Source organism: Odocoileus virginianus, chromosome 7, assembly GCF_023699985.2.
Source record: "Odocoileus virginianus isolate 20LAN1187 ecotype Illinois chromosome 7, Ovbor_1.2, whole genome shotgun sequence".
Lineage (NCBI taxonomy): Eukaryota > Metazoa > Chordata > Mammalia > Artiodactyla > Cervidae > Odocoileus > Odocoileus virginianus.
In genome coordinates, this window is record NC_069680.1 from 74,966,518 (window position 1) to 74,978,358 (window position 11,841).

The following is an 11,841-nucleotide window of genomic DNA, read 5'->3' on the forward strand; positions in this document are numbered from 1 at the left end:
GCCCTCTCCAGTGACCAGATACCTCCAGCCTCAGGGCCTTTGCCTTTACTGTGCCATCTCCCTGGACCATCTGTCTATAGCTGACCCATTTCCCCATAGCATCTCGTTCTCTGCAATAACTGATTTACTTGTCCCTGGTCTGCCTTCCGCCCCCTGGGCTGGCAACTCCACTATGACACGAGGACAGGATATCTGTTTTGTTCCGCTCTGTGTCTGTCGGGAGAGTCAGGCTCACAGGAGGCCTGCAATTCATATCTGTGAATGAGTTTATGAAAGGCAGGTCTTATGCCCATTTCATGGACGAGGGCACTGAAGCTCAGAGAGGACAAGAGTTCCAGCCAGCTGGCCTGGGCGGGGGTGTGCTTGGAGAAGGCAGGTTTGTCTGGCTGCAGCTGCGGGCAGATGGGAAGGCTCGCGGGCGCGGCTCCCGGACAGGCGCCCGGGTCCCCCGCGGCGGCGGGAGCGTCCTGGTGGGCGGCGCGGGGCGGCAGACTGGGCGGGGGCTGGCGGCGGCGGCGGCGGCGCGGGAGGGTGCCGGGAGTGCGGGTGAACTGGCAGGGCGGCTCCACTCCGCAGGCAGAGAGAGTGCCGGGTCGCCGGAGCTGGTGAGGCCGGCACGGGCCCTTGGATGCGCTCCGTGGGTTCCTGGGTCGGAGGGGCCCCCGGGAAGCCGCGCGCTGCCTCCGCCAGAAGCCGGGTGGGCTTTACCGAGCCCGAGGCTCAGAGCGCCACAGTCGGGGCTGGTGCGGGCAAGCCTGCCACTGGAGCGGATTTGGGCTCCCGTTGCCTCTGTGTTCTCATCTGTGCGTTGCAGGCAAAGGAGGTAAGGGGTGCGTGACAAGTGTGGGCGCCGCGGGGCTTAGGAGACAGGAGCTGTTTGCTGAAATCTCAGGAAACAAAGCAGACATCCTTGTCTCCATTCTTACCTCATGAGAAGATTATTTGTCTTTTCCATTCGTTTTCATTTGACAGCTGGGAAGGCAGGCTGCAGTGGAGGGCTCCCCTGGGGGCTGAAGGTGGTCCCACCTTGTCATGAGAGCTGCTTGGGAACTCAACCTGGAGACACTATTTCACTGATTTTGCATTATAGTCCACCCTACCCCTCCCAGAATCACTACCCTCTGGGGTGCACCTGGAAGACCTGAGGTCTCCTGGTCCTCACTGGGCATCTCTGAGGAATGCAGTGGGAAGTGAGAGACAGTCTTGGTGTGTGGTCCTTTGGGGGGATTCTAAGCCGCCCAGAAAGTCTTGAAGTGGTCAGTGTGGCCGCAACTCAGCAGCCCTGGTGAGTGGCTGTGATTACTTCAAGGTGATCCAGGTGAAAAACTGCATTGCTGGAGGTTGCAGGGGATAGACACTCGCTTGGTGATAGCCCTTCAAGCCCGCATCTCTCCCCTGGAAGCTTGTGCTCTTGTGTTCTGCCCCCCAGGAGGGGCCTCGGAGGTTCCAAACTGCATTGCAAAGGAGATAGCTCTGTCTAAGAGTGTCATTCCATTAGGAACACCAAGCCTGGGTCTGTTTGGGAAGGATGAGGGGCTGGAGAGGCTGGGATAACCTTGGAGGTTATCCCCTTGCTGGGGAGGTGGAGGGGTCTGAGCCAATGTGCTGGGGCCCAAGGCCAGGGGACCCTGGGCAATGTCACCCCAGCTGGGGCATCTTGTCACTTTGCTGAGCCATATCTCATCACTGCCAGGTGTTCATCTGGTCAGGCTTTGTTGGAGACCATGGATGTCTGTCTCCAACCCGGCCTCTGCTGCTTCTCCTGCCCCACATCAGCTCACCTCCTACTTTAGCACAGACTTCCCTTCCTCCTTCTTAAAAAATCTGTCTGGCATGGCCTGGTGCCAAGGCCTTCAGAATCAGACTAACCAAGGTTCTAGTTCAGCTTTGCCACTTACAGACTCTGGGGACCTTGGGCAGCTTCCTTTCATCTAACTGGGCCTCCGTGTCCTCCTCTTTGAAATGGAGCTGATATAAAATCCAGCCATGTGGTTTTGCTGTCTTTGCAGATTGAAAATAGTTGGAAACTGGCAATTTCATATGGTTCAGCCTAATAAAGCCTTTCTCCCATGGCTAGGGTATGGATTAATGCTCAGGGAGATGTCTTGAGCCCAAAGCTGAGTGAAGGTTAATGTCTGTCCCTTCTGCCCCATCTCCCAGCAAAGCATGTGCCCTCCACAGTAAGGCAAGACCACCCACTGCTCTTTGGGCTCTTTCTAAGATTGGTTCCTGCCTACTCTCTCCTGTTTGTCTTTCTAAATTCCCCTTTCTGCTCTTCTGGGTATGGCAGGTTCAGTTGTCCTATTCTCTCCCCAGGTCCCATCCAGGTACAGCCCTTGAGGCTACTTGGGTCTTCCAGGTGTCTACAGGACCAAACAGAATCACCTCTGCATGCCCACTGCCACTGCCTTCTCCCTACTGCCTCTGTGCACTTTCTACAGAAGGAATCTAACTTTCATGCTGACCTGGGGCTCAGGGTTTGAATGATTGCTGCCTCGCCCCTGGAGTACGCTTCTGGAAATCCTTGGTTCCTGTGCACAGAGGGCCTTTCTAGGGTGGGCTCTTATGGAGTAGTTTCCTTCCAGTATCTGTAGCTCTGGAGAAAGATGCAAGGGCCAGCTGGTAATTCTGCTCCTTTCTTGGTTCCCCACAGATCTCCTTCCCATGTTGTTGCTTTCCCAGCCCTAGCACTTCGCTCCTCTGCCCCAGTCCCAGTTGTTGTGGAGAAGGGTTGATTTAAGCCCAGGCATCCATGTGGTCTAGTCAGCAGGGACTGGTGTGGAGTTTCCTGGCTCACTGGTGACCACCCCTTATGTTACTCTTTAGAGATTCTTCGAGAAGGGGGCTGCAAGCCAAGTGGATCTTCAATGCTGCCTTCAATGCTCCCATTCTAGATCCCACATGCTGCCATGAAGATCAAAGATCCCACGTGCCACAGCTAAGACCTAGCAAAGCCAAATGAATAAATATTAAAAAAAAGAAGAAGTTTAAAAAAAACAGAAGAAAAATTTTCTTGTCTCTGGGATTGGGTAACTGAAATAGCTAAACTTTAAACTGTCTTTGAATTCATGACAATCTTTCCATGGCCAAATGTGATTCATCTTTCTAAGTCAAATTAAATTTATAGTAAGTGACATTTATGATGGCTGACAAATATTATAGATTTTACTGACCTTTGGTTAATTTTGGTTATACCCTATAAAAACTGCCTCTAACTTAGCACTTGATCATGAAGAACATTTATATTATAACAGTTCATAGATAGACACAACCATTATAAAGGCCCTAAAGAATATCTGAAATAGGGCCCTTTCTAAACAGTACTTATTGAAATGGGGTCCAAGGACCATGTGATCAGAATCATATGGTTCTCTTGTTAAAGTATACATTCCTTGGCCCCATCCTGGACTCACTTAACTGCATTTCCTGGTGAGGGACTCTGGAATCTGTGCTTTTGATCTGCTCCTGGAGTGATTCTGATGTTTCCTTAAGGTTGGGAACTGCTTGTGGGATTAGTGATGACTAGAGAAGTCGTGAGGAAGGGAGCTCTGATGGTGTGTGGTGATATGATCGCACACCACATCAGAATATCTGTTGTTGGCATTACCACCTGGGGGTTCTGGGGTCTATATTCCAATAAGATCTTGGCAGAGAGTCCTTTGTGTTGAGGCACCAGAGGAAAAGGACCAGGCTGTGCTGGGACATGGAGCTGTGGACCAGGCCAGTTTCTGGGAGCTACAAGCTGTGACTTAAGCATAGGCATGGAGGGGACCCATAGGGAAGTTAGTAGGCATCCCTTGACCTCGGCCTGATGTGTATGTACTGGGTCAGGAGGAGAGAGCTGGGGTACTGATGACCTAGTCTTCGGCATAGCTGGCGGTCTTCAACGCTGCCATATGTCACTGAGAAACAAGGCTGGCAGAGTAGGTAGGGGCTGAGACCAGGAAGGCACACTGCATGTCAAGCCCTGAGGTTCTGGTTCTGTCCTAAAGGGAATGTGTGGACGTCCCTGGTGGTCAGGTGGCTAAGACTCCATGCTCTCAATACAGGAGGCCTGAATTTGATCCCTGGTCAGTGAACTAGATCCCACATGCCTCAGTTAAGAGTTCACATGTCACAGCGAATATCAGAGATCCCTTGTGCTGCAACTATAACCCAGCACAGCCAAGTAAATAAATATTTTTTTTAAAAGGGCATAGGATGCCATGGAAGGACCTGAGCACATGGAAGAATGTGTTGCTATTTCTATTTGCATACAATGTGATATGGGGATTTCTACCCATGCTCCCTAAATAATTCTGTCCCTGAACTCTGCATACAAAATTTCAATTTCTTTATCATCAAAACAGCCTCGAACCCTGAGGTCAGAGGGAATCTGTGGAACAGGTTCTGATGTCAGACAGACCTGGGTTTATATCTGGACCCCATTACTTATTAGCTCTGTGGGCTAATTAACTATGGGCAAGTTGCTTTATGTCTCTGAGTCTCAGTTCTCTAGGTCTCAGCCTTGGGAAGGAAGCAGCGATGAACCTTTCTACCTGGCCCCCACTCTCCCCTGGATTCCACGCAGGAGGTGTTATCCCTAAGTGCCATTTGTCTTTGCTTTGCAGGCATCATCCTTGAATCTCCTGAAATCTTCTCCTGTCCACCATGAACACATCTCACTTCTTGGCCTTGCTGTTCCTAGGATCCCCGCAGGGTCAAAACAGGAGCAAGTCAGCTTCTCTGTACACTCCATACAACTTCTCTGACCACTGCCAGGATTCTGTAGACCCCATGGTCTTTATTGTCACCTCCTACAGCATCGAGACCATTGTGGGGGTCCTGGGAAACCTCTCCCTGATATGTGTGACTATTAGGCAGAAGGAGAAGGCCAATGTGACCAACCTGCTTATTGCCAACCTGGCCTTCTCTGACTTTCTCATGTGCCTCATCTGCCAGCCACTCACGGCTGTCTACACCATCATGGACTACTGGGTCTTTGGCGAGGTCCTTTGCAAGATATCTACCTTTATCCAGTGTATGTCAGTGACAGTCTCCATCCTCTCACTTGTCCTTGTGGCTCTGGAGAGGCATCAGCTCATCATCAATCCAACAGGCTGGAAACCCAGTGTCACCCAAGCCTACCTGGGGATTGTGGTCATCTGGCTCATTGCTGGCTTCCTCTCCCTGCCATTCCTGGCCAACAGCATCCTAGAGAATGTCTTTCATAAAAACCACTCCAAGGCTGTGGAGTTTCTGGCAGATAAAGTGGTCTGTACTGAGTCTTGGCCACTGGACCATCACCGCATCATCTACACCACCTTTCTTCTGCTCTTCCAGTATTGCATTCCACTGGCCTTCATCCTGGTCTGCTATGTCCGCATCTACCAGCGCCTGAGGAATCAGGGGCGGGTATTCCGCAAGGGCACCTATAGCTCGCGGGCTTGGCAGATGAAGCGGATCAATGGGATCCTTGTGGCAATGGTGGCTGCCTTTGCTGTGCTTTGGCTGCCCCTGCATGTGTTCAATAGCCTGGAAGACTGGTACCATGAGGCCATCCCCATTTGTCATGGCAACCTCATCTTCTTGGTGTGCCACCTGCTTGCCATGGCCTCCACCTGTGTCAACCCTTTCATCTATGGCTTTCTCAATACCAACTTCAAGAAGGAGATCAAGGCCCTGGTGCTGACTTGCCAGCAGAGTGTCCCCGTGGAAGAGTCTGAGCATCTGCCTCTATCCACAGTGCACACGGAAGTCTCCAAAGGGTCTCTGAGGCTCAGTGGCAGGTCCAACCCAATCTAGCCAGGTCTAGGGCTTCTTCTTGCTATGTTCATTGTCAGGCTCTTTCACCTAGCTAAGTGGGCACATTGAAACCGGGGGGTGGCCTTCTGTCATTACTGGCTTTGTGGGGCCTAGATAGGGTAGCAAGGGCCTGTTTCTGTATCCAGTTGCCTTGTGAAGCCTGGCATTCAGTTGGTTCAGCTATTGTTCCTGGAAGAATTCTGAGTCTGTATTCTGCAGGTCATGTACAGTATGTCTTGCAGCCTAAGCAGATGCCAGAGCTGGAGATGGTCTGATTGTTGCAGGCAGAGTTCAGGCTGGTGACTCAGCAACGTGTGCCCAGCCCGGAAACCCAAGGGTTCTACCTCCACCAGTGAGACTGTGAAGACATGAGTGAAAAGCATGTGGAGTCAGAGTTCTGGACCTTGGTCAACTCCTAACATTTTTGGGAGACAATATTTGTGGATGGGCTTTGTACACAGTAAAGAGTTCTATGGTAGCAGACAGTGGGATTACTCTATATCATTAGCATGTCCAGCTGCAGAGAAGGGACCCTGGCAGCCTGCACACACTCCTTTGCAGTAGGCAGATTAGCTCTGAGCAGCAGGAATTCCGAGGTTCACGTCTTTCTCCATTGTTTTTCTCTTTCTTTGTATCTGCCACCTTGAATGAAAGCACTGAGTCCTAACAACTGGGCTGCCAGGGAAGGAGCATGTCTTTTTCTCTGTGTCCTGTAAGAACTCTGGAGAGGATTTGTTTCTTTGTTTTTAAGATTCTGCACTTCATTTTTTTTTTTTTTTAAGATTTGCACTGCATTGGCTATACCACATGTCATGTAGTTCTCTGATCAGGGATTGAAAGCAGGCCCACTGCACTGGAAGTGCAGAATCTTAACCACTGAGTCACCAGGGAAGTCCTCTGGGGAGGATTCTGATAGCTCAGTCCTTAACCAATGATTGTGACCAAGTAGCTGGAATACTTTCTGTACCCAGGCCTGTGTCCCTTGACCACTGCTAGATCAGAATGGTGGGGTCAACCCTACTAGAATCACATGGATATACAGGATTATCATATCAGGGGATAGAGGTAGTCCCCCAAAGCAGAAGTAGTCTTGAAGAGGAGAGAATGAATTGGAAAGATTTTTGGGTGTCAGATAAGATGACTTGGATGTGGAAGAGAGAAGGAAGATTCCCAGGTTCCAGACTTGGGAAAGTGGATATATATGTCTGGTCCGTTTAGTGTGATGGAGAGGGATTTTGATTTTTTTGGTTTATCTGTGTGCATTCTGTGTTTGAGGCCCTCTTGGGTGTGCAGATGGATAGTCAGATGCTTGCGTCTGGAGCCCTAGAGAGAGCTTTGGCCAAGGCCTGACCAAGTCATTCTGAGGGGTGGGGCTGAGATGTGACTAGATGGGATGTGGGCTGATCTGGAGCTGGATGTGGGCCAAAAGAATTCTAGGTTCCCAGAGCTGAATCTGGCGATGGGACAGCAAGGTCAGCAAACAAGGTGGGGTCCTGGGATACGGGGTGGGGTGGTGCTCAGCAGGAGTCTCTGATGGATAGGGTGAAGATGCTATTTTCCCAGAGATGATACCAGGTAAGTTGCCCTTCATCTCTTTTCTGTGCTCTTTCTTCTTTAGAGAATCAAGGACTGCTTCAAGGTCAAACTTCTTGACTAGAAGATGGGAGTTGTTGCTGTGACTAACTGCTTTGTAGGGATACAGTGATGCCTGAGAAAATCCTGAAAAGACCTGCAAGTTCTTCAAAGAAGAAATTTTTGCTTCCTACACCCTGTTGAGAGACGGTCTGGCAGTGGAGGAGTGAGCACAGCTGTCATTTCTGCCTTAAAGTGGGTCATGCTAACTTGGATAGACATTCTTCAGTGACAAGGTCCTTGGCCTGGCCTGCAAGGGTGATAAGACTTACCCAGAGTGTCTCTTTAAGGTTCTGATACACCTCACAATGGCTACAAATATGTGGACATAGATAAGACTGGGGCTTCTGGGTTCTGAGAATACACTGGGAAAGGATTTGCAGAGCATATTCAGAAGCCTCCTTTGCTGAGAACAGCCAGGAACTTCCTACTTCGGGCAGCTGAGAAGGCTTCTGCAGGGTGAACTTGCCAACAAACCCTCAAACAGGAGGGTGCTTATGAATGGGGCTGTGTAATCATGGCCCTTGAGGTTTCTAGTTGTTTGAATGTCACCCTTTATTTGAAACTGATTCTTGTCAGATTTTGAAAACAGTTTGTCGGTGCAATTGTGTACCAGTATGGAGCTCTCTTAAAGTACATTTCCTTTCATTCATGAAGCTATTAATGGGCTTTCAATTAGTCGCTCAATCAACTGCCAAGGAAACCACACTGAAAATAGGGCATGTATTCAGAACAAAGAACTTCAACTCACTGCGATAGTCATATCTCCTTTACAGGTAGCATGCTTTGTGATGGCCAGCAACCTGTTGCCACCTTGTAAATGTCATTTGCAGCCCCTGACTTTAAGGTGTGGGGGTGGATCTACAAAGGATTTCTTAAGGAGAGACCTCCTTTTCATACCTTTACTTTTAAAGGCCCACATGCCTGAAGCAAGTGGGAGACTTGTGCAGTATCTGGGCAGGTGTGAGCATCAACCTTTTTCCTGAGCCCCAGGGCACTGTCAGGGTGTGCTGCCAATTGGCAGTGAGGCCTCAGTCATATCGAGGTGGCAGGAATACTGAGGTTCTCATCAGAATATTTAACTATTCAGAGGAGATGGCAGGTGTCACCTTTCATCCAGTATGTAGATTTGAAACAGTTAAAGGTCACTTGATTTATATAAGATAGAGGGTGTTTCAGTATCTGTGAGATCTGGAATCTATGGCTATGGGCAGGGCAGAAGGGCCTGGAGCCTGAGTTCTGGGGTGTATGCAGCTGCTGACCTTTATCCTGATTCACTGACACCTTCTCTGCAGATGGCATGACTGAGCACCCTCCAGGTTGGGCAGGTATGAAAACACCTAATGGCGAAAGTAATCATAGAGTTCAGGAGGAGGAGCCAGATGTTCTCCATGAGGGCATTTGGGGTAATGTGTCTGCGAGTTTACAGGGCCAGCAGGATGGGAAAAGGCTCACGTCATTGGGAGCCATGGTGGGAAGTAGCAGATCCAGTGCATTTGGAGTTGGGGCGCTGAGGGTAAGCCTGGACAGAAAGGTGAGATCTGGTGTAGGAAGCCTCACATCTCAGGCTGAGCAGTTTGACTCTATCATGCTGGCGAGGGAAGATGCTAAGTGGCCTTGGCAGAGGGTGCTGTGGTTAAGTTTAAGATTAGAAAAGCTGCCTTTGACAGGTAAAAGGAACTGGGGAAGTGAGATCCAATGTAGTCAGCTGATTCTTAGTTTAACTATTCTCTGTAGGCTGGCTTCAGAGACGCTGGTCTCCTGCAGAGCTCCAAGGAAGCTGGCTCCATTTGAATGCCGAAGATGCTCAATCTTAGCAGATCACTGCCATGTCATAGGCTGGAACGCCAACCCTGGGCTGCTCCCCAACTCTGAATGCTAAGCTGGAAGAGTAGGGCAGATAACCAGAGTTCTACCAAGCCAGGAGAGGTGTTGGTGTTTCTCTAATCATAAAAGCCCAAGGCTGGGGTCCCTCTGCTGGAGTCCAACACCAGCCCAGCTAGATCCCCATGCTCAGCTCTGGAATAGGTCCACAGGCTGTTCTGGAGCTTATCTCTACGGCTTTACTTCACTGACCCCTGCTCCAGCAGGCAGTGTGTAGGCCACCAGGTACCTTTTCCTTGTTTGCTCAGGAGTTTGGGGCCCTAATGCTATGTCCACAGCCTTTTGATTCAGCTGGCTAAAGGGAGGCCCCTCTCACTCGCAAGCACAGAGTCCTGATGAATGAGGGGACTTGGAGGACGATGGGGATGTGCAGGACACCTTGATGATGGGCATTTACTGCTGTGCCCATCCACCTCCTCCTCAGCCTCCCTGCCACTGTCCAGGTCTCCTTCCCTGGACATTATGTGGGCCCACCCTCCAGCCCAGAAGTTAGGAGGGCTCTGTGTTCAGTTAAATCTGAGCCCACCAGGGTATGGTTTGTTGTCCAGAAGGGGTGACTGAATGTCATAGAAGCCTTGTCATGTCATGGTAGCCGTCTTTGCATTGTTCAATGGATTCTGTGTCACTCACTCATTGAGCAAGTTTTGGAAATTGTTAACTCTGAGTCTTATTTCCATATCAGTCAAATGGAGGTGGGAATTGGATTAGAATATGTTCAGGAGTCTGTGCTCTTTTAGGAGAGTCCATGATTTCTTTATCTTTGTAAGAAACAGAGTAATTTTATTTTATAACCCTCCCATCTTTTCATAGAATGAAGTAGAGGTATGGTCACCATGGAGAACAGTATTGGGCTCTTTAAAAAACTAAAACTAGAATGACCATATGATCTAGTAATCCCATTCCTGGGCATATATCTGGGAAAGATGAAAACTCTAATTAAAAAAGGTACATGTACCTCAATTCTCAAAGCAGCGCTATTTGTAACAGCCAAGACATGGAAGCAAACTAAGTATCGACTGACAGATGAATGGACAAAGAAGATGTAGCATACATATACAATGGAATACTACTCAGCCATAAAAAGAATGAAATAATGCCATTTGTAGTAACATGGATGGACCTAAGTGAAGTAAGCCAGACAAAGGCAAATATCATGATATAGATTATATGTGTAATCCAAAAAACAGTACAAATGAATTTATTTACAAAACAGAAATAGACTCACAGAAATAGAAAACAAATTTATGGTTACCAAAGGGGAAGGGGTGGAAGGGATAAATTATGAGTTGGGGATTAACAGATATACACTAATACATATATATAATAGATTAATATCAAGGACCTGCTGTATAGTACAGGGAACTATATTCACTATTTTGCAATAACCTTAATGGAAAAGAATCTGAAAAAGAATATATATAAATATACATACATTAATATAATAATTTAAAATTCACTCTCCAAAACTGCAATTAGGTTGCACCGACCTAATAATAATAATTTGGCTTCTCTGATAGCTCAGTTGGTAAAGAATCCGCCTGCAGTATAGGAGATCCTGGTTTGATTCCTGGGCAAGGAAGATCTGCTGGAGAAGGGATAGGCTACCCACTGCAGTTTTCTTGGGCTTCCCTGTGGCTCAGCTGGTAAAGAATCTGCCATCCATGCAGGAGACCTGGATTCCATCCCTGGGTTGGGAAGATCCCTTGGAGAAGGGAAAGGCTACCCACTCCAGTATTCTGGCCTGGAGAATCACAAAGAGTCAGATACGACTGAGTGACTTTCACTTCACTTCAACCTAATAATATATATCAATATTACATATTGATACAATATATATATACATATATATATATAAATCTTACTTTGCTGTTTACTTAAAACTAACACAACATTGTAAATCAACTATACTTCAATTAAAAGAAGGAGAAAGGAGCAGAGGCCCTTTCTGGCAGAGCCAGTTATCAGAACCAGTGTTCCCAGTACATGGTGGGAGTCGCTTGACTCTTGTTAAATTCACAGTCTCGTTTTCATGATTTTTCTGGCCTGGCATACTCAGGCCAGAGCTTGATTCTGTGGCTGGGTTAGTTAATTTAGTTATTTAGTTAACCCTAGCCATGTCAGAGCAGTGCAATTGGCTATTTAAAGACAGCCAATAGCCTCATCAGTCCGAATTATAACTGTGCACCAACAGGACACGTAGTGCGAGATTGCGCACCATAAATGTCCAAAATGTTGAGAAAAAATGTGAGATGAGCGGGGTCAGAGGCCCACAGCACAGAGTTGCCAGCTTGCCATGCAGCTTCAGAACTCGGGCCTGTGTCCAGCACTGCATTCCCGACACTGCTTGACTCAAGATGTCAGTGTTTGAGCCTCAACAGGCAGCTTCTCCATGGGGCCCGGAGCCTCTCCCTCCTTTGGCCTTGCCTACACTAGCCTGCAGCTCAGAACTGGGGAATGTCAAAGTATCTGAGCCTGTGCTTTGTCGCTCAGTCATGTCCGACTCTTTGCGACCCCATGGACTGTAACCCGCCAGGCTTCTCT

The 11,841-nt window shown here is 48.6% G+C and overlaps 1 protein-coding gene across 2 annotated transcripts; it reads left to right on the forward strand.

The window, feature by feature from the left end:
- Positions 1–224: 224 nt before the first annotated feature.
- Positions 225–8,076, forward strand: LOC110125057 (neuropeptide Y receptor type 4-2). 2 transcript variants are annotated; one of them, XM_020873900.2, is made up of 3 exons: positions 225–823; positions 4,611–5,788; positions 7,403–8,076. In XM_020873900.2, exon 2 carries the CDS (start codon positions 4,651–4,653, stop codon positions 5,782–5,784), a length of 1,134 nt encoding a protein of 377 aa, XP_020729559.2. In that variant the 5' UTR covers positions 225–823; positions 4,611–4,650; the 3' UTR covers positions 5,785–5,788; positions 7,403–8,076. The 2 variants fall into 2 exon arrangements, 1 of the variants encoding a protein (XP_020729559.2); XR_011488815.1 differs by lacking the exon at positions 4,611–5,788.
- Positions 8,077–11,841: the final 3,765 nt, after the last annotated feature.